The sequence below is a fragment of the Benincasa hispida genome, unplaced genomic scaffold (assembly GCF_027475165.1).
Source record: "Benincasa hispida cultivar pf3 unplaced genomic scaffold, pf3_genome.v1.1 HicScf50, whole genome shotgun sequence".
Classification (NCBI taxonomy): domain Eukaryota; kingdom Viridiplantae; phylum Streptophyta; class Magnoliopsida; order Cucurbitales; family Cucurbitaceae; genus Benincasa; species Benincasa hispida.
The window spans coordinates 1-23,113 of NW_028326602.1; the positions used below are offsets into that span (position 1 = coordinate 1).

Consider the following 23,113-nt stretch of genomic DNA (forward strand, 5'->3'; position numbering starts at 1 on the left):
ATGAGGTGTGCTTGCAAAAGGGTGGGGGAAGGTGAAACATGTGGCTTCATGGAATTAGGCTGCTATTATGAAGCTGCTCTAGCTTCTTTTAATTAAATCGGGCTCATTATGGATGGCGTGGGTGGAGACGTATGTTTTGTGTGAGAGGTCTTGGTGCTTGAGAGCTATCTTGCGTTGTAGGGATAGATTCAAGAATCTGGTTCGTTTGATGGTGGGTGATGGAAGGTCATGTTTAGTTTGGTGGGATCCTTGGTTGCCGAGGGGTGCGATTATGAATTCATATGAGTCTACTGTGGTCTATGATGCAGAGAGTAGTATGGAGGCGTGATTATCAGAGTTTGTGGATGGTGAGGGAGGTTGGAGGTGGCCTACAGTGTCATGGGAGTTACTTGAGATCTGGGGTCTTATTCAAACAGTGGGCCTAGGATGAGGGGGGAGGATTATTGGGTTTAGGTGCCAGGTGCTAGTGGTCGGATTTCTATCGCTAGTGCGTGGGAGAGTTTGCGCCCTCTTCGTCCTAGGGTGTCTTGGGCAGGTCTTTTGTGGTCTAGAGGTGATATTCAGCGTCACTCCTTCGGTGCGTGGTTAGTTGTGAGGGATAGGTTGGGTATGCGGGATTGGTTGAGGAGTTGGGGTGTATTGTCAGAGGGGGGTGTCTTCTATGTGAGGGAGGTGTGGAGTCGCGGGATCATCTATTTTTTGAGTGTGGGTTTGGGAGAGAGGTGTGGTCAGATATGTTGCGTCAGCTGTATTTGACTCATCGGTGGCGGGTTGGGATGTCGAGTTGAGTTGGTTGTGCCGAGTGGGGTCGGGTAGGGGTGTGTAGTAAGCTGTTCTATGTCTTCTGGTGTACTTTCATCTACTACATTTGGCAGGAGTGTAATTGATGACCTTATGGGGGTAGATCGAGGACAGTGTCTACTCTATTTCACCTTATGGTCTCTACGGTTCGTGCTCGTACTGCTTCCTGGCAGGTTGATCTTCATGATCTTATCTAGTGCGTTTTCAGATGTTTTTCCTTTTTTTGTACTTGTTGATGTTCTTTGTTTTGCTGTTGGCCCCAGGTTGTGGGGTTTTGTTTCCTTTTCTCAGTTTTTCTCCCAAGTGGATGGTGTCGTTTGCATTTTTTTTTACTTGTTTTGCTCGAGCCCTGTCTTTACTTGTGCTTTGTTGCTTTGATGCCTTGATCCTGGACTGTGGGATCCCCCTTGTTGTTGTATAATAATATTGCCTATTCTAAAAAAAAAGATAAATTGAATTCTTTTTCTCTTTTTTTTTGTGAACCATGTCGCCGACTCTCTCGCTTCTAATCGATTAGCAGCTCCCTCTTCCCTTATCCATTTCAGACTTGCAGCTGTCACCGGTGGGTCTTTGTTCAAGCACGTTTCGGGTCAAGTCATCGATCGAGTCTTCGACCGGTGGGTTGCGCCACCGCTCGTTCAGTCGTGGGTCTGGACACCGCCACTTGTCATATTCACGCCGACCACCATCGTGCGCCACTCTTAGCTGTTGCCGATCATCGAACCACCACCGGTCAAACGTTTTCCGCTACTGTCATTTCATTCTTCGCCAGAGTTGATTTTGGGTGAAGTTTGGTAGTTTTCTTGTGGATCTTGGTTACCTATTCAAGTTATGGCCTATTGATGAAAATCGAGGTGAACATTGAGTTTTATAAAGAAAAGTGACTTTTGAGAATTCCACATTGATAACAGGCAGAAATGCACGTTATTATAGGCCTTTTATTTAGAATTATGAGGGCTAACAAGTAGAATATGAGGTGATTATACTAAGAATTCATGAGAAAAGTGAGCTTGCGTCGACCGGCAATGAAAATCTCGAGTAACCCAATATTATGCGTTATTTTGCGTCCAAATGTTTGTTTTTGTAGCTATCGCAGGAATCGATCGCATGCGGTGATTTCCATCATCGAAAAAGGTGATCGCATACGTTTGTCGCATGGATGTTGCGGCCATTAACCGCATGCGTCTATCACATAGAGGTTGCGGCTACAGAGAAATAATCGTAATAGAGGTATGAATGCAAGGGTGGTGGAATGCGATGGTACTTCGGAAATCAAGCATGAATACATACCTCAGGAGTACCAAAAGATGATGTTGACATTTAACCTACCACGCCGTTAGTAGCAGAGATTCAAAGCAGGTCCATCACGCCGTTAGCAGCAGAAATTCAGAGCAGAACCATTAATGCTGTCGGTGATTGAGCTCTATAAATAGAAGCCTTAGAGCCCAACTTCAGATCATCCGGGGTTTCTGCCGTAGGGCAGATCCTTGTGATCACAGAAGAAAGCATGAGAAGACATTCTTTGAGAGTTCTTCATTCCTCCAACCATTCCGAGTGACAATCGGAGCTTCGCCAGAGATAGATCTTGAGAGAAACTACTCCACCGCCCACCCATGGCACCACCGGCAGCCTTGACACACATCTGATGGAAGCAAGACATTCCCTATCTGACCTTCCATTTCTCTTCTATCTCTATATTGTATTACATTGTGGCTTTAGACATTAATACATTTTGTGATCAATGCATTTCTTTATCTCCTTCGGTTCCATCTTCATTTACCTCTTCTTTTCATCCGTTACTTTCATTGCAACGACTAAGTAAGATTGTTAGAGTATCACATACTTAATCATGCGGCATAGACATATAAAGCATGTAGCAAACCCCCAAGAGGTGTGCGTTGCACGAGTATTGTGAGAAAATCCTCTTTGTTTAGTACGAGGCTGTAGCAACTCTTGTTTATGAGCGGTCGTAATGCTTGTCTATGAGCTAATCAACGACGACTAACTGCCTGAGAGGGTAAGTAGTGGAACTCACTAAGCAAGGTAAGCAGTGTTCCTAGAGATAGGAATAATCTTATGTCAACCATGCTTTATGTGATTACCTTGTTTTATGAGTGCATCATTCATCATTTGGGCATACTTGAGAGAGTAGTCTAAAAACCAAATCTAGGCTTGAGAGAGTCAGATTGAGTCGCATAAGCAAGAATAGAGACTTAGGAATAAGTTCTATTTGCTATTACATAGCGCATGCACCCTATAGATAGGATATGATAGTATGCGGTCACATCGCATGCGTCCAGAAGTAGAATACGGTGGTATGCGGTCACCTTGTTTATATGTTAGATTGCGTGAACAAAAATAGAGACCTAGACATAAGTCCTATCGACACCATCGCATATGCATCACATGCGTCTTAGTCAATTGTGTATAGCATAATCACATAACTTGCGTTGGCTGGGGTTACCCTTGCAATCAAGCTTATTGATGCGGTGAAGTTATCCCCTCCACTATTTTATCTATTTATCTCATGCATCTTATTACGTGTTAGCAGTTGTCGTGTCTCTACCAACTCTCATAGTCATACTTCCATTGCTTAATCTGTTTAGTTATGAGTAGGAGTAGTGCATAGTCCTTAAACTTCAATATTCTTTTATTCTTCGCCGCAAACACATTACTTCATAACATTTAGCTACAAGTCCCTGAGTTTGACCTCGGATCACCCCGAGAAACTTGCGATCTCATTATACTTGGTGAGAGAGCAAGAAAACTTGTGGCAGGAACACATGATAATTGTATAGATTCTTAGATGCATATTGCATATCCCTAAGTCCAACGCATGACCAGCGACGCATGGAGAACGAACGATGAACGCATATTTTTTTACTCCATTTTCCACGCATCACACATCTTGTAATCATATATATTTTGTAGGAGACAGTGGAAATTCCGTCGTCTGGTCGACGTGACGAGGTGCATTTTTTTAGGAAAAAATTTATTATTATTATTGTTATTAATTATTTTTTATATTATTTTATTATTAATCTTTTGCATCGCTCCACCTATAAAGGCACAAACACCTATAAAGGCAGAAGCCTTTAGCTTCTTAATCATCTTATTCTCATTATTTCCCTCTTAGCACACTCTCTCCCCTCTCTCAAATTTTTTGTCTTTCAAGCAAATCAATCTAAATGGTGTGAGTTTTCAGTCGATTACGATGCATTTTCGGTCAAGATAATTTTTTTTTTGTTGTTTTATCTTAAGGACGACATGGCAAATTCTTTGATCTACTTGTACACTTGGGCAGAGCTGTGAAACGTCTTAAAGAGAGTGAAATCTGCGACTAGTTTTTGTTTTACAGGTTCCACATTTCTGACGATTGTCGTTTTTTTAACTGTTCACTACTCTCAAGTTTCACAGTTGTATAAGACGATCCATCTGCCAATTATGTAATGGCCCTTACAAGCAACACCAATGTTATGACATCCGATCTCAACCGTCCATTCTGGTTCGAAGGAATGTGGAAGCAAAAGATGCTATTTACGGATAAGCCAACTGTCTCGATAGAAGATCCAACTTAACAACAAATAAAAGAAATTGTTGATTGGGAAGCGAAAGTTTTTTTTATGTAAAAATATTATATTAAATGGTTTCATTGATGATCTGTATGACTATTACAGGACAATGAAGGCAACAAAGTATGGGACATTTTGCAAAAGAAGTATAATATCGAGGAGGCCGCGTAAAAAAAAATATGTTCTCAGCTGTTACCTCAAATTCCAGATGAAGGATGAGGCCCAGCCACATGAACTGCAGAAGTTAGCCCATGAAATAATAACTAAAGATATGTCTCTAGATGAATAATTCCAAGTTGTTGTTATTATTGATAAACTGCCTTTTTTGTGGAAAGATTAAAATCATATTGAGACATAAAATCAAGGAGTTTTCCTTAGAGAGTCTTATAACCCGGTTGAGGATTGAGGAAAAAACCCGAAAGTAGGACTAGAGGAAGGAGGTGAACATCGTATGTGGGAGATTCGCCTCTGTTGTTATAAAGTTTGACAAAAAATCAAAGGGGACAAAGAGGAAAGGAACCCCCTTCAGGAGAAACGGTACAATTTCTTTGCTTTAATTGTAATAAATTAGTCAGGCGAACCTGATAGAAGAAACGGTAGTTGCCATGATCACAGCAAATGTTCTTTTTAAAACTTATATTGAAATAAAGGATAAGAATATTATGTTGGGAGATCACTTAAAAGCATCTAAAAAAGGTTTTTATTACCTTCAAATTTAGAACTAATATTGCTAGTTTTGATTAGTTTCACGTGGTTTATTGAATAATTTCAGGAAACTAAGCATCGTGAGCAATTTGTGTGAAAATGATAAAAAAAACCTGGGGCAAAACTCCAAATTTGAGCAATTACGTGTTAGCCATGGAATTAGGAAGAAACCAAGAACCCAAGATCAAGAAAAGAGGCAAATTTGGAAGGCAATTCAGGGGAGCCAACGTTGGAAGAGCGTTGCAACGCTGCTCCCTAATGCTGTAGACTCGAGACCAATTGGAAATAAGGTAGCATTGTGCCACTTGTAGCGTTGCAACGCTACAACTTCTATGCGCGATTGGCATGACGCAAGTGTTGCAACGTTGCGAGCATATTATAAATAACAGCGTTGCGCCATCAGGTCTGGAGGGAGGAAAAAAATAGTGCCAACTTTGACAGATTTTACCTAAATTCTAGTCCGTCCAAGAGCCGAAACAGAGCAATTTTGATTGTTTTTTAGTTGAAGACTCGAGATTTCGATTAAGAGTTGATCTAAGAGCGATTCTGGATTGATCGTGATCGTGTAGTTTTGTTGAAGAACAATCTGGTATTCGTGGTGAGAGTGAAGAAGATCGTGATTGGGATTCGAGCCTATTGAGGGGAGATCATTCTTCTTTGTTAATTTATTTTTCGTCATAATGATTGTTTGTTTGTTGAATACTGTTATCGGAATCATGCGTGGCTAAACTCTTTTATTCTAGGGTGTTTGTGGATTTTAGGAATATTACTTTGAGTATTTGAATTTACAATTGATTGAGTTTGCATGGATTTCTAAATTATTTGTGTTTAAAGCTTTTGATTAATTGGCCCTTAATTGAATGTACTTAACTTAATTAGATGTCTCGAGAGAGAATTTTATTCGTTGGACCCAATAATTTAGATTGTTATTTGAAATTGCATGAAAGTGAATTAGAATAATAAGGAGTGCGATTAAAGGGTGTTAATGTTGTAACTATTCAAGCGATAGAAGAGATTTGGGTCGATGGATAGTTATTAGGATGGTTTAAGCTCGACAGAGGATTTCCTGATTTTAGAACTTCTAGCCTCAATCTATCAGTTTCAATTAATTGCATGGCATATTCATTGTATTCCCTAAATAAAACAACACCTTGGAATTGTTTTGCTTTGAATTGTTCTTGTATGTGACTGAATTTTTGTTATCTGTAGTTATAGATAAAAATAATCTTTTGGTTGCCTGGATAAAATCGACGAAGAATTGTGATAGCTAAATTAGGAAAATTTTGCTCACGTCGGTCCCTAAAGATGATTCCCTATTTGGGATTTATTACTTCGATATGTACATTTGCGTTCACAGATCAATCACCACCCTACAAATGTTGCTGGAGCCGGCGAGGTGGAGCAGAAGTTTACCTTCGGCAAGACCTTCACATTGAAAGATGTCCTGCATACTCTGGAGATAAGAAAGAACTTGGTCTTGGGCTATCTCTTCAACAAGGTCAGATTTACTCAAACAATAGGGGCAGATTTATATACTCTTACAAAAAATAATGTATTCATAGGGAAGGGGTATGCAACTGAGAGAATGTTCAGATTAAATTTAGACATTAATAAAATGAAATCTTCTGTGTATATGTTGTGTTCTATGAATGTTTGTCATGTTAATAAAAATTAATTAGTAACATAATTAGGTTGGAAATGATATCTAAGTTATCCATGAATGAATTTGATAAATGTGAGTATTGTAGTTAGGCTCAAATTACAAAACCTCCACATAAATCTGTACTTAGGGTATCTGAGCCTCTAGATTTAATTCATTCTGATTTATGTGAATTTGATGATATCTTGTCTAGAAACAGTAAAAGATATTTTATTACTTTTATTGATGATTGTTATGATTATACTTTTGTATATTTGCTAGAAAACAAAAGTTATGCATTTGATGCTTTCAAATTATTTGTATCTGAAGTAGAAAATCAGTTTATTATAATGGGTAAAAGATTTCATAGTGAAGGGAAACTGAGTACGACTCAGACAGCTTTAAGGAGTTCTCTTTAATTCACATGGAATAATACATGAAAAGACTGCACCTTACTCTCTTGAAATGAACAAAAAATTCAAAAGGAAAAATAGAACTTTAACTGAGCTAGTAGTTGCTATTTTACTTAGTTCAGGAGCCACGTCTTTGTTGGTGGGGTGAAATCATTCTTACCGCGTGTTATGTCCTAAATAGAATCCCAAAATCTAATAACACAACTTCACCTTACGAAATCCTCAAGAATAAGAAACCAAACTTGTCATATTTTAGAACATAAGGTTGCCTGGTCTCTGTAAGGATTCCAGACTCGAAAAGAAGAAAGCTAACTAGTAGAGCCTAGGAGTGTGTTTTTATAGGCTATGCCATAAATAGTAAAGCCTATGGGTTCTATGATCCAGTAAATCAAGTGATCATTGAGTTAAATGATGTCGACTTCTTTGAGGATAGATTTCCTTTGAAATCAAGAATTAGTGGGGGCTTGGGATCCAATAGTCTAATCCTAGTTAGAAATCCTACCTCTACAGTGGAAGCCGATTCACAACCTAGAAGAAGCAAAAGAACTAGAACTGCTAAGGATTTTGGGGATGATTTTTAGACCTATAATGTAGAAGAAGATCTTAAAGACCTAACAGCTACCCCGTCCTCTCTAGATGTCAACTTATGGCAAGAAGCCATAAATGATGAGATGATAGCTGGGGACATAGCTCTGCAAAATGGAATTCACTCCTACTCGACTTAGGGTAGCAGATAGGTTGTTCTCTTAAGCGCTGAATTCTGGTTTTGAACAAAGGAGTTCCACCCTCTCTTGATCAAGAGGGTCATGGTTTATGAGCCGCACTATAAACCAATTGTTCAATGGAGGATCCGTGGGAGCTTAAGAAGCAAGATGTATTTACAATGGTAAAACGGTAAATTTGACCTAGCTGTAAATACGGACGACTTGTGAAAGATTGACTTACTAATTATGGTTATAGTGGACAGAAATATCTCTACAGTGAGGAGAATGCAACTATCGAGCTATAGTGGTGTGTCTCGGTAAACGAATGGTGATTAATTTTGTTTAAAGAATTTAACCGATTAATCTCAAATCATTGGAGCTCATGATCTGTAGGTCCATAAGGTCCCTCTACTAGCTCGTAAATTAAATATTGAATTAATGAATTGAACCGATTTGAAATATTCAAATTGAAATTGGAATTTTGAATTTGAAGTGTTCAAATTTAGTTTAGGGTTTGATTAATTATATTCGATATAATTAACAAAATTGGAGAGTCAATTAATATTTAAAATATGATTTGAATATTAATTACATAAATTAAAATTCATTGTAGTAAGATTGGTGTTTGATTAATTTAGTATTTGATATCAAATTAATAAAATTAATTAAATAGTTTAATTAATTAATATTTATTAATTTTACCTAAAAATTAATTTTATGAAATTAATAAAATATCAGTTTATTTATTATTTATTAAAACACATTTTGAAATCAAAGTTTAAATGGAATTTGAAAATTAAAAGGAAATTTCAAAAGTTGGGAAAACCCATTAAGGGTTAGCACCTTAATCACCATTCCACTCCAAATTCCATTCAAATTAATGCGGAAGGAGTTGGCTTTCATGTCAGAAATCTAATTGCATGGTGAAAGAACTTATAAATTGAAGTTTTGGGTTGAGAATTCAAGCATGCAAGTTGAAATAAAAAACTAAAGTTTCCTCCCAAAAACCTTCTTCTTCCCTAGTTCCAATACTCTCAATTCAGTGTTTCCACCACACAATCTGAGTTAGAGATTAGTAGAAAAGTATCTCTTAAATCGAAAGTCAAGTATAGATATACAATGAATATTCTTTCCCTTACTAATAATCAAATCAAGTGGCTTTTCTTCTAAAGTGAGGAAAGGCTCTTAGCAACCGATGACCGGCTTAATGAGCCGCCTTTGGGTGATGGCTAATCTCTTACTTAAAGAAAAATAATCACATATTTATGTAATACGAAATTTTGAATTACTAACTTTTTTTTCTTTCAGTAAAATGAATGACTTGCTTCTTCCGTTTTCTTGGCTGCGCTAACGCCCCACTAATTAAGAAGATATTTTCGTTTTCAATTGAGATGAGATGATTCCTTAAGTCAAAGAATGATCAATAACATCAAATTATATTGTCTCCTGCTTAGATTGATAAATCCTAGAGAAATTGTTGTATCCTCTATTCAAAGGAGAGAAATGAGTCTGGATATTCTGATAGTTCTGAACGATTTAACTCTTACAGAATTAATGAAAAGGGGAATATTGATTATCGAACCGGTTCGTCTGTCTATAAAAAATGATGGACAATTTATTATGTCTCAAACCATAGTTATTTTATTAGTTCATAAGAATAAGTACCAAATTAATCAAAGATATCAAGAAAAAGACTATCCTTATAAGAAGAGTTTTGCTGAATCCATTGTAATACATCAAAAAACGAATGAAAATAGAACCAACAATCATTATGATTTGCTTGTTCCGAAAAATATCTTATCCTCTAGAGGTCGTAGAGAGTTTAGAATTCTAATTTGTTTCAATTCTGGGAATAGAAATGGTATTAATAGAAATACAACATTTTAGAATGGAAATAAAGTGAAAACTGATGATCAAGTTTTAGATAAAAAAAAAAAAGCAAACATCTTGATAAATATCAAAATAGACTAAATAAATTTAAGTTCTTTCTTTGGCCGGAGCATCAATTCGTGGAATTCAGCTGGATTTAAAGAGTTTTCTACAAAGGTATTATATTTTTAAAACCTTCTTCTGAAATTTTGTTTCAATGCATATTTTAAACTCAAATTAAATGTAATTAGAGTGCTTATTGATTCTGATTTTTTTCCGTTGCATGTTAGTTTACTCTATCAAGATGGATGTAAAGACTGCGTTTCTAAACAGTGAACTTGAAAAAGAGATTTACATGGAACAACCTGAGGGTTTTGTTGTTCGTGGTCAAGAAAATAAGGTTTGTAAACTAGACAAATATCTCTATGGTTTTAAACAAGCTCCTAAGGAATGGCATGAAAAGTTTGATAACCTAATTCTATCTAAAGGTTTCAAAGTTAACGAAAGTGACAAATTCATCTACTATAAGATTGAGAATAATCTTTGCACTGTCCTGTGTCTGTATGTAGATGATTTATTAATCTTTGGATCGAACTTGCATGTCATAAATGATGTGAAATCTACATTGAGTGCAAACTTCGACATGAAAGACTTAGGAGAAGCAAGTGTAATCTTAGGTATAAAAGTGACTAGGTATAAAAAAGAAATTTCTTTGGATCAATCTCATTATGTAGAAAAAGTTCTAAAGAAATATAATTACTTTGAATGTAAACCAACATGTACTCCTTATGACCCTAGTGTTAATTTGTTCAAGAACACTGGTGACAGTGTTAATCAATATGAATATGCAAGCATCATAGGCAGTCTTAGATACGCTGCTGACTGCACTAGGCCTGACATAGCTTATGCTATAGGATTTCTAAGCAGACCTAGTAAAGAGCATTAGAATGCTATAGAAAGAGTTATGAGGTACTTAAAGAAAACCTAAAACCTAGGATACATTATGAGAAGCTTCCCGCTGTTCTGGAAGGGTTTAGCGATGCTGACTGGAACTCCCTCTCGGATGATTCAAATGCTACAAGTGGCTATATCTTTAATATAACAGGCGAAGTTATCTCTTGGAAGTCCAAGAAACAGACTATTTTAGCCCAATCTAAGTAAAAAATGATAGCATTAGCGACAGCTAGTGAAGAAGCATGCTGGCTTAAAAGTCTGCTATTAGAGATTTTCTTATGGAAAAAGTCAGTACTAGCCATATTGATCCATTGCGATACTACTGTATCAATCGAAAAAGTTCAGAACCATTATTACAATGGAAAGAGACGAAAAATACGCTGTAAGCACAATACCATTGTAGAGTTTCTCACTACTGGTGTAGTTAGAGTGGATCATATACGGATTGATGAAAATTTGACAGATTCTTTGATGAAAGGACTGGCCAGAGAGAAAGTTTTAAGTACCAAAAAAAGAATGGGACTCTTGCCTATAGAATGATGAATCACTATGAGGAAAACCCGACCAATAGACTGAAGATCCTAGGAAACAGGTTCAATGAGTAATAATTGATCACAAGTGACATATAGTGAATCATGCTAGAACGAACACAGAGTTCCATTTCTATGACTTAGAGTCTGAGCATGATATCCTAAAATGCAAGAGAGGTTGAATTCAGTTCTTAATGAGATCTATACTTGATATCAAGTGGGGTACCTAGCTATAGGAGTACTCTTGATAGACTCACCTATGTGAATGTGGAAGTGAGAGCCGCTTCATATGAAGTTTTTTAGGCAAACTCTTTAGAACGTTCACTAAATTGGGATATACGTGCTACGCCTTAAAGTACGGGCTTTCGAACTACACCTAATGATACTGTGTGTGAGATGTTGTTAGAGATATAGTTTAAAACCGAGGGTTACTTTAGTATATTCTGAATCATGTACACTACGTAAAGGTTCAAGTCGTAAGACACCTTTGCTTATGCATAGTGTTGTATAGACTAAAACTGCTCGATAAAAAAAAAAAAAATAATTTTCTTATGCATTTAAATTTTTAGGTGGGGGATTATTGGTGAAAATTTAGTTTTAAAAAGAAAAATGGCTTTTGAGAATCCCACATTGGTTAAGTTGGGAAGTGAGTTCTCATTCATATCTCCTACCTTGGACCTTGGGTTTAGACCCCAAGGGGTACCCATATTTTAGAGGGAGTGAGGAGATAGATCAATGTAGGTACGGTGAAAATCCCACACATGTGCACTGTCGTCGTCCGTCTGATTGGTCGGATGGACTGGCGTGGCGTGGGGAGGCGCGATACGTGTATGTGATTATTTTTTGGAAAAAAAATTATTATTATTATTAATTATTTTATACTATTTTATTATTAGTCTTTTTTCAATGTTCACGTGTTCAAGTCTTTCGCGCACACATTCTATGGCTCTGTGTTGCGGATATGCACGTTCTATGGCTGAGCACTGTCTGTGTCCTTTTCTGTTGGCCCTCTGCACCTATAAAAGGCACAAGCCTTCAGCTTCCTGATCATCCCGTTCTTATTATTTCCCTCCCAGCACACACTCTCCACTCTCTCAATTTTTTTTTTTTGTTTTCTGAGAAAATCAGTCTAAACGGTGTGAGTTTTTTTTTTTTTTATCAATTACGGTGCATTTCTGATCGAGATATTTTTTTTGGCTTTTTTATCCTGGGGACGACATGGAAAATTCGTTGTCCTGCTTGCACACTTGGGCAGATCTGCGAAACGTCTTAAATAGAGCGAGATCCGCGACTCAGCCTATAACGAGTTTTTGTTTTGTAGGTTCCACATTTATCACGATCACCATTTTCTAACTGTTACCTAATGTCAAGTTTCACCGTCGGAGGGTTGCCGTTTACAACATGGTCTAATAAATGTTTTTATTTGAATCTTGAATTCATATTTAAAGTTTTGGAGGACACAAAAGTTGCTGTCCAATGAAGGTGGAGTTCGTTTTTGGTGGATTCTAGTAAGTTCTAAGGTTTGAAACTTCATTGGATTGATTAATTATTGCCAGAAAAGTTTTGGTAGTTCTTTGATGTTGCTTTTGTTTGTATGGAGGTTTTTTAGCCAAAATTGGTAGTAGTTTTAGATCAAACGAAAATTTTGCATAAGTGTCATGGTGTTTGGTCATAAGCTAAATGTGTGTTTGGAACTAGGTATAAAAGATTAAATTCTATTTGTGGTTCATGTCTTAGGACTTGTTTTAAGTTAGTGAAAGCTAGGAGGGAGATTGGATTGCTTGGATTAATATTTGTGTCAAAACATGGAAGTAAGTGGTTTACAATTGGTTTACCTCCGAAGCAGGCACCCTAATCAAGTGGATGTTAAGATTGTGTATACATGTGAAAACATGATATTACTGTGATGGAATGGTTTGATATGATTTACTAACGGATGGACTGTTGAGGCTCTTTACCAAGATTATGATAACATGTTTATAGTTTGATACGAAATTTGGATGTTGTATGTTGCATGTTAGACTGATGGTAACTGTTATTACTCCTATCAGGGTGTATACATCTCATGTTTGTGAACCTTTGAGTTCAATTCTTATGCTTTGATGTCCCTATGAGGATCTCCACTTTGTTGGGTTTTATGTCCTAAAACTTGCAGTTTGTAAAATGATAAACATTTTCTATAGTCAATAAACTTATTATTGATTTTATAAATTACATATATAAAAGTCTAAATCCAATAAATTAAGATCCATGGCTATTATATGAATATTTGAACTTTATGTAGAGACATAAAGATGTATCAAGTTCGAGTAAATAGCAAAAACGATCTATAGTGCATGATTAAGGTTGGGTACCTTATTCTGGTAACACTATTGGATGCGACCTACTCTATAGTTATTACAAAAAGTTGTAAAGTGCTACAAACAAAGTGATCCTAATTCGTACATGTTATGACATGAGGAGTGGGGGCATCCTGTGTAAAATAGTTTTCATAAGATCGGACTAAGAAATAAGTCACTCTTACTTTATAACGTTGTTTACTGTTTAAGACTGAGTATTTCAAAGCGATAACCTAGGTAACTTGACCTTAATCCTGAGCTAATTATGAACTCCTGTTTATTCGAGATTATCCTTAGATTTGCATAGGTGAGGGTTGACTCAACAGTGCCGGTTCAATAAGCCTCCCATTTCAGGGGTAAGACTGAATAGATAGATGGGGACATATGGTGCAAGAAGGTATTCACGCCTACCCAATTTAGGGTAAGGAGAAAGGTTGTTCTCTCAAGTATTGAATCCAGGTCTTGAACAAGGGGTCCCACTCTCTCACTGGGCTAAGAGAGATTTAGTATAGTGACTGGATCACAAATCAGTTGTTCATTAGAGGATTAGTAGGAACTTGAGAAACAAGACGTAATGTCGGGGGTAAAATAGACATTTGACCCAGCCATTATTATGAACAACCTGTGAAGGGTCGATTTACTAATTATGGTTTAATCATGTGGACATAATATATCTACAGTGAAGGGAGTGCAACTATGGGCTTTAGTGGAGTGACCCATTAGTTAAAGAATGAGGGTTAATTCGGTGTAATGAGTTTAGCCAATTAATCTCAGATCGTTGGAGCCAATGATCTGTAGGTTCGTGAGGTCCCCTATTAGTTCGTAAATGGATTAGCTTTAGAGTAGCGTGATAAGTTAATTTGAAACGTTCAAATTAAAGAAATTAGTAATTATATGAGATATAATTACACGTTTAATTTTAAGAATTAAATGGAATTGAAGAATTAATATTTAAATATGATTTAAATATATGAAGGGGATTTGTGTAAAATTAATTTAATATTTGATATTAAATTAATTAGAATTAATTAAATCATTTAAATAATTATTTATTAATTTAGAAAATTAATTTATGAAATTAATTTTGTAAAATTAATAAAATTTTCAATTTTTTGAAATCATTTGGAAAATTGAAAAAGTTTGAAAAACACAAAAATAGAATTTTGGTTTTTTTCCATTAAACCTTCAACTAGCTCACACCAAACCCACTTGTTTGGCTTCAATAACTTCGAGCATGAGCTACATCTCATGCATCCATCTTCTTTGCATGATAGCCTGCAATATATTGAGAAGATTGGAGTGGAAATTGAGACATGCATCTATAGAATTTTTGCTGAAATATTCGGGTTGAAGAAGTTGCTCTTCAAGTGGGTTGTAGTAGTGAGTTCTTCTCCAAGTTCCCTTCATTCAAGCTTATTTTGAGTCCCACAACTCAATCTAAAGTTCCAAGAGAATAGTGGGGAAGATCTTGAGGTGATCTACAACAAGATTTTGGGGAAGTTTGCAGTTGAGAATCAAAATTCAAGGAGTTATACAAAGGTATGACTTGAAACCCTCTTGTTATTATATTAGCATGCTTTAGTTACTGTCAAAATTAATGAATTAGAGTCCTTATTAATCCTTGTTGCTTCTGCTGCTTGCTGATATACTCCAACACACCTACGCTTATGATTGTGACCTTCTGGGACCACTTGGGTTCGTCCCTTATGATTACGCTTATGCTTATACCATGATGGTCGCTTTTTATACTCATCCTTTTCTCTACATGTTTTTCAGGTATAGGCAGATCATCTGTGACCGAGCTTTTAAGATTGACATCGTTTCCGCATATGTTTTTCTCAAATATCTATGATTTGATTTAGGAGTAATACATTTAAAATTCTTCGATTGTTTTGTTTGTTTGTTTATTTGTTTATTATTTATTTATCTAGGTAACTCGAATAAAAGTTTTATGGTTTATGTCATTAAAAATTTTATATTTAATAAAATTTCTGATTCTGTTAGGTTGAATTGAAAGATGTTTGTTTCGAAGTTATGTATGTAGTAACATCCGTTGATAAAATTTAGAATAGTCAGATCGTTACATGAACCAACCCAATGAGAAGGAATTTAAGAAGACTAAAATCATTTTCTTCTCACAAAGAGTTTTTGCCTAAAGTATGAGTTTTATTATTTGACATGATTGCTCTTTTATTTGTTCCTATGGTATTTGTGTCTCAACACTAGTTTGAGTTTTAATGTTTGAATAGTTTCTATCTTTTTTGTTTTGTTTTGTTTTTTTTTAATGGTTAGTTTAACTTATTGGATTAGATTTCTTATTTTCATTTATTTACGGTAGGTTTGAATTTTTGGATTGGATTCTGCATTTAAATATACTATGATTTTCGTAACAATCAGAAATAGTATATCTATCCATTTTCAAATAATTATTGTGTATTTTAATTAAATATTTTACCTTTAGATATTTTTTTTGAATGGAAATTTGATTTAAACAGTTTTCAATATTACATTTTAAAATCAGACATTTGTCCGATGATCCCATTGTTTTTATTTTTTTTTATTTTTTTGGGTATTACTGTTAAAATTATGGAATAAGATTATCCTCTTCATTTGGATCGTTGTTGTAATAACATTGAGATCTAAGCATATGTCAAATATACTACTCCTAATATATAATGAAAAATGTTAATATACATTGTATATCATGATTATTTTTGGTATATTTACAAATATACTGAAAAATTTATGAATATATCGCATATATTGTTCAGTATATAATAAGATATATTGTACAAATTTTCTTGTTCATGCACCTACCAAATATACCCTAGCTTATTTATAAGAAATTCAAATATATAAAAAATATATTGTTATGTACCTTGTATTATCCTTTCAAACTTCTCAACAATTATTGCTTTTGTTTATAGGGGACAATTTTTGAATTTTGGAAAAAAAATTCTTAGGTTTTGGAAAGAAGAGAAGTTCATAATCGCCCATATTGAGAAACTTTCCTTACCTGCGTTTTTAATATTATTAGTATTATTATATTTTTTTAAAAATCTGAATAAATAAATTAAATCAGACTTTTGTGTAAAATAAATATTTATTATGGAAGTCATATATAAAAATAAGAATTTATAATTAAGTGTAGTTATTTAGCTACCGCATAGAAACACCAAATCCAAAGCTTATCAAATAATTAGGAAATCCTAAATTATTCAAACAATAATAGAAAAACCCCATTTATTCACTACGTCATTATACAACCACCTCTTGGTTTACTTACAAATATTAATTCGAATTCAACGCTCCATCCATTTCAATTACAAAATAGAAGCAGCCCATCAAATTTACAAAACCAATGATGTGTTGCACCCCCAAATTCCAAAATTCCTAAGCATAGAAAAAAAAAGTGGATAAATTCTTTTTTTTTTCCCAATAAAGCAAAGAAGCTAATGGGCGTGGGCGTGGCATCATAGACAACTCTTCAATTCACTTTTTCCCAGATTCCATTTTTTTCCTTTCTTCAATAATTTCCCACTCATCCAAAAAAAAAAAAAAGCTGCAACAACAGTAGTAGGCACGGCAGCAGCCACCAGCAACCTCCCTTTATAATTTACCTTCAAAACCCACAAACTCCTACTTGAAAATGATTGAGCTATTTGAGTACCAACAACTTCTATACGCCACAGATGGATTTTCACCTGCAAGAATCATAGGTAAAGGATCTCATGGATGGGTTTACAAAGCAATACTTGAAGACAATCGAGTTGTTGCTGTGAAAAAGCCACTCTTAGAGAGTAGTTACTTGAAAGTGGAAAACGAAGCCCGGGTTCTATGGTCTCTGCGCCAAAGCCCGTTGGTGGTTAACTTTCTTGGAACCACTCTGGACTCTCCTACTTACAAATACAAGCTTCTGGTTATGGAGTTCTTGCCCAATGGCTCGCTTCATGATTTGCTACTCGCACCCGAACCTGCACCCATCCCTTGGACCAGACGGCTCCATATAATCACGCAGATCGCACGTGCCGTGCATTTTCTTCATCAAGCTAACCCTTTGGTCATTCATAGAGATATCAAGGCTGAAAATATCCTCTTTGATTCTAATTGGGATCTCAAATTGGCGGATTTCGGGCTGGCGGTGTCCGCGGTGGCGTCCAATAGCGGCGGCAAACCAGCTGGAACAATCGGGTATTGGTTTAAATCTTCAACTTTCCTAAAATATTTTAGAGATATTTTTACTTTATTCTATTTTGTTAATGGTTTATGGATATTTTTACTGTATTCTATTTTAAATCATCTAAATAAACATTATTTTCCATTTTTCCTTCTAAGATCTTACCAACGTGGTAAGAATCACTGTACATAAATAGATAATAGAGGAAAATAGACGAGAAGATTAAAAAAATCCCGATGTAATGAAGAATCGCTACTAGTTTGCTATTTGATTTGATTAATGTATTTGACATTAATACTTCCACTTAAATAAGTAGTCTAAGCGTGTGAAGGTTATGTATCAGGAGTTTTAAAATGAAATTATAATTTTATGTAAAACTACCATTTCACTTATGAAAATTTATGATTTGGATAACTGATGCAATCATTTATACAGGGGCGGCGGTACACCCGCCGGAACAATCGGGTATTTGGATCCAAGTTACACGACGGCAAGCAAACTAAGCACAAAAAGCGACGTGTTCAGCTTCGGAGTGGTTGTGTTAGAAGTGATTAGCGGTAGAAAAGCAATGGATATTTCAAAATCCCCGGCTTCGATAGTGGAGTGGGCGAGGCCATTGATAGAAAAGAAAAAATTCGAAGAAATTTATGACGGGAGAATGGCGGTGCCGCAGTGGGCGGAGGGGAGGCTGCAGAAAGTGGCGGAATTGGCCGGGCGATGTGTTTGTATGGAGCAGTGGCTGCGGCCATCCATGGCGGAGATTGTGGAAGCCATGGAAATGGAAATGAGTGGTTGTTTTTGGTGTTGTATTCAATTTCAACCACCAAAATTCTTCAGATTCAGAATCAGAAGACGGCGGAAAAAGAAGGGACTTGGTCAGATGTTGGAAAGTGTTATGTCGTTGTCGTAGAGGAAGTGCTTACAAAAACAAAGGGCTGAAGAAGAGCAGTTCAATTCCGAAAATGGACAAAACACAAAGGCTATCGGTATTAGGTAACAAAACACATGACTTCGCCCAATCCCTGCTTCTATGGATTTTGTTTGTTTTGCGTGTATTTGTTAGGGTAAAATATATATAATTTAGTTTCTACAGGGTCTCTAAATTTAAAAATATTATTTTTTTGGGTCAAATTTGATTTTAATTTTGTCTTTAGGTTTATAGAGTAACGATTAGTTGGATCCATATCACATTTTCCATTTACAAAAAAAGAAAAAAAAACACATAGAAATTATTTATTAGACAACTTTTTGGGCTAGACGCATGAGCTAACACTTAACTCGTTTGGTTTCCTTCAAAATATTGTGATTTGGGTAATGGTTGGGTGCATCCCTATTCCATGCATCTCCTTCATTCACAAAATATTGATCATCATATGACGTCCCATTTTTTTTTAATATCTCTTTTAAAAAAAGAAAAGTTTATCATGTGAAAACTTTTGATTAGATACTTGGGTGGGCTGCATAAGGAGAGGTGCAGTTCGGGATGCATCAAAATATTTTTTTTTTATATAATTTTATCCTTGAGATTTGAGTTTTGTTTTAACTTATTCATTGGATTTAAAGATTTAAACTTTTATCTTCGATTTTTCATTGAATATTTACTATTCATGTTATTAGTTATTTTTAAAAGAATTATAATTAATTAAGTTTAACTATTTTTCCATTACTATTAAAATTCAATTTAAATTTTTACTTTATTATTATTTTAAATTAATTAATATATATTAATGCCAAATACTAAAATTTATATTTAGTAAACAAATTAAGGTTCAAAGTATAAATCTTGAAATACAAGAACTCAATTGAAACCAAAATCAAATTTAAGGATAAAATTGTAGCATTTTGAAACTTAAAAGATCAACTTATAATCAAATTCAAAACTTAAATACCAAAAGTGTAAATTTTTTAAACTTATGAACTAAATAATAAAGATATATTTTTTTGTGGATTATTTTACAGGCTGTTTTTAAATATAGAAAAATGAATCATGATATTTATCACTAATAGCAAAATATCACCAACTATCCATAATAAATCGTACATGTGATATTTTACTATTAATTGTGAATATTTTTAACAGATTTGTTATTTAAAATAATTTTTCCTGTTTGACTGCGAATTTAATTAGAGTGACATTTAATGTTAAATTACTCTTTCTTTGTGGCAGTTGGGATTTCAAGCATTATGGATGATGTTGAAGGTAGGCCTATGGGCTCTCTCTCCACTCCACTATGAAACCTCAAAGCTCAAACATAAAGTCTAAATTTGAATGGTCGTTGTAAATAATTGACTAGGCAATACTCACATAATTAAATATACCCATTCACATTATTCAAGGTCTCAACCACTATTTTATATCTACCACCTCACAAAACCCAATAATTCTCTCCTCATAATAAAATGTCTACACCTTTATTAGAAAATTTTTCTAATATCACCCAAATATTATACTCACTTTATTCATACTAGAAATTTTTCTTCATAAATATATATTTTTAATATTAATAGAACCACAAACACGATGGTTTGAAAAAACATGTTAACATGATAAACAATAGAGGAAGACACTACTTTAATAATAGAAAACTTTCTCACCATTTTGGACTCCAAATGTTTAAGTGCATGTTTGAGAGTGATTTTAAAATTAGTAGATTCACAATCACTTCAAATCCCTCTTTTTATGACTCAAAATTATTTTAACGTTTGATTTTACACTTTTAGATATATTAATTTCTATATCATCAAAAGTGATTTTGAATAATTAAAAGTACATTTCAAAGTGTTTTTATAAATGACATAAGTAATTATAATAATTTTAGAGATTATTTTATGTGGTAAATCTCTCATACACATATCCAACTAATGTGTTTTCGGCATAAGTTTAGAGATTGTTTTGCAAAAATGAAGAAATGTTTTTATTGGAGTGTGATGTTTGCCAAAAACATTATAATGCTTTGGATCCATTTGGATTAACTTGAGATAAAGTTTTTTTTTAAAAAATAAAAAAACTCATTTTTATTTAAACATTTTTAACAAAAATTGTTGAAGATACACTTCAAAAGTTATTTTGAGTGGTTGCCTAATACTCTAATTTTTTTTTTCCAAAATGATTTATTTTTCAAATTATACACTTGAAAATGCATGCCAAACACATCCTAAATATTGAATTTGACATAATTTTGATATAGTAGAAAATTTGTTTTTGCGTATTATTCTATTTTATATTCAAGAGAAAAAACATCTCGATCTAACTCATATATATAGGTGTTGGGTTTTATGTCCTAAAACTCGTGATTTGTAAACAATAGAACTTATTCTGAAAATTCAATAAGTTGTTATCGAATATATTGTTTTTTAGAAATCCAATAAACCTAAGTCCCTTGACTATTATATGAGTACTTGAACTTTATGTAGAGACATACAAGTAGATGAGGTTCGAGTAAATAGTCAAAATGATCTATAGTATATGAATAAGGGTGGGTACCTTATTCTGGTAACACTATTTGGATGCGACCTACTCTGTAGTTGTTACAAAGAGTTGTAAAGTGCTACATATGAAGTGATCCTAATTCGTGCATGTTTTGACATGAGGAGTGGAAGCGTCTTGTGCAAATGAGTTTTGTGCAAGATCGGACCACGAAACCAGTCACTCTTACTTTATAGCGTTGTTTACTGTTTAAGACTGACTATTTCAAAGCGATGACCTAGGTAACTTGACCTTAATCCTGAGCTAATTATGAACTTCTGTTTGTTTGGGATTATCCTTTGATCTGCAAATGATGATAGGAGACCAATGTCTCTGTTCAATAAGCCTCCCATTTTGGGGATAAAACTGGATGAATAGTTGGGGACATAGGGTGCAAGATGGAATTCACTCCTACCCGATTAGGGTTAGTAGAGAGGTTATTCCCTTTAAGTGTTGAATCTGGGTCTGGAACAATAGGTCTCACCCTCTCATTGCCTCAAGAGGGATTCGATTTGTTGATTGGATCACAAATCAATTGTTCATTAGGGGATCAGTGGGACTTGAGGAACAAGAGGTAATTTCGGGGGTAAAACAGAGATTCGACCCAACCGTTATAACAAACAACCTGTGAAGGGTTAACTTACTGATCGTGGTTATATCGAGTGGACATAATATATCTACAGTGAAGGGAATTCAACTATGGACTTTAGTGGAATCATCCATTAGTTAACGAATGGGGGCTAGTTCGGTCTAATGAGTTTAACCGATTAATTTTGAATCGTTGGAGCCCATGATCTGTAGGTCCGCATGTTGGATTTTATGTCCTAAAACTCGTAGTTTGTAAATTAATAAATATATTCTGTTTTGTTTTTCGATAAAGTTGTTATTGAAATTGTAATCTTGAATCCAATAAACTAAGGTTCCGAAGCTATTTAATATAATTTGAACTTTATGTAGTGACATAAATGTGGATCAAGTTCAAATATATAGCCAAAATGGTCTATAGTATATGAATAAGGTTGGGCGCCTTATTCTGGGGATACTATGGATGCGACCCACTTTGTAAATAGTACAAACGATGTGATCCTGAATCGTTCATATAGAGATATGTGAGTGGGGGCATCCTATGTAAAGAGTTTACATAAAACTGAACCATGAAATAGTCACTTTTTATGTTCTAAATGCCGTTTTATGTATAAAACTGACTATTTCGTTAATTGATGACCTAGGTAATTTAATCTTAATCCTAAGCTAACTATGAACTCCTATTCACTCGAAATTATTCTTAGATCTGCATAGGTGAGGGCAACTCCATATCGCTGGCCTAATAAGCCTCCCATTTCAGGGGTAAAATCGGGTGGATAGTTGGGAACATAGGGTGCAAGACGGAATTCACTCTTACCCGTTATAGGGATAGTAGATAAGTTGTTCCCTTTAGTACTGAATCCAGGTCTTGAACAAGGGGCCCCACCCTCTCCTTGGCTCGAGAGGGATTCGGTTTATAGGTTGGACCTTAAACCAATTGTTCATTAGATGATTAATGGAACTTAAGGAACAAGATGTAGTCTTGGGGGTAAAATGGTTTTTATGACCCAGCCGAGATTACGAACAACTTGTGAAGGATTAACTTACTCATCATGGTTATATCAAATGGATACAAATATATCTATAGTGAGGGGAGTGCAACTATGGGACTTTAGTGGAATGACTTGTTAGTTAACGAATGTTGATTAGTCTCGTCTAAAGAGTTTAGCCAATTAATCTCAGATCGTTGGAGCCCATGATCTATAGGTCCATTAGGTTCCCCTACTAGCTCATATGGAATAAACTTAGAACAGTATGATAGAATAATTTGAATTGTTCGAATTAGGTAGAGAGAAAGAAATCGACAAGTATATATGATATAGTGGTTGGGTTTTTTTTAGCTTAGAGATATAGCTTTAA

The 23,113-nt window shown here is 34.9% G+C and overlaps 1 protein-coding gene across 1 annotated transcript; it reads left to right on the plus strand.

Moving 5' to 3' along the window:
* The first annotated feature begins 16,857 nt into the window (after positions 1 to 16,857).
* On the plus strand, positions 16,858 to 20,034 carry LOC120070083 (serine/threonine-protein kinase-like protein At5g23170). Its single transcript, XM_039021933.2, has 3 exons — positions 16,858 to 17,717; positions 18,139 to 18,696; positions 19,871 to 20,034. Exons 1-2 carry the CDS (start codon positions 17,176 to 17,178, stop codon positions 18,611 to 18,613), a joined length of 1,017 nt encoding a protein of 338 aa, XP_038877861.1. The 5' UTR covers positions 16,858 to 17,175; the 3' UTR covers positions 18,614 to 18,696; positions 19,871 to 20,034.
* The last annotated feature ends 3,079 nt before the right edge of the window (positions 20,035 to 23,113 follow it).

What these genes read in the sequence shown, in the direction of transcription:
- LOC120070083 (XM_039021933.2), top strand. Translation starts at nt 17,176, where the DNA reads ATGATTGAGCTATTTGAGTACCAACAACTTCTATACGCCACAGATGGA. An exon ending in AAACCAGCTGGAACAATCGG is followed by an intron (nt 17,718 to 18,138) that starts GTATTGGTTTAA and finishes TCATTTATACAG; the next exon opens with GGGCGGCGGTACACCCGCCG.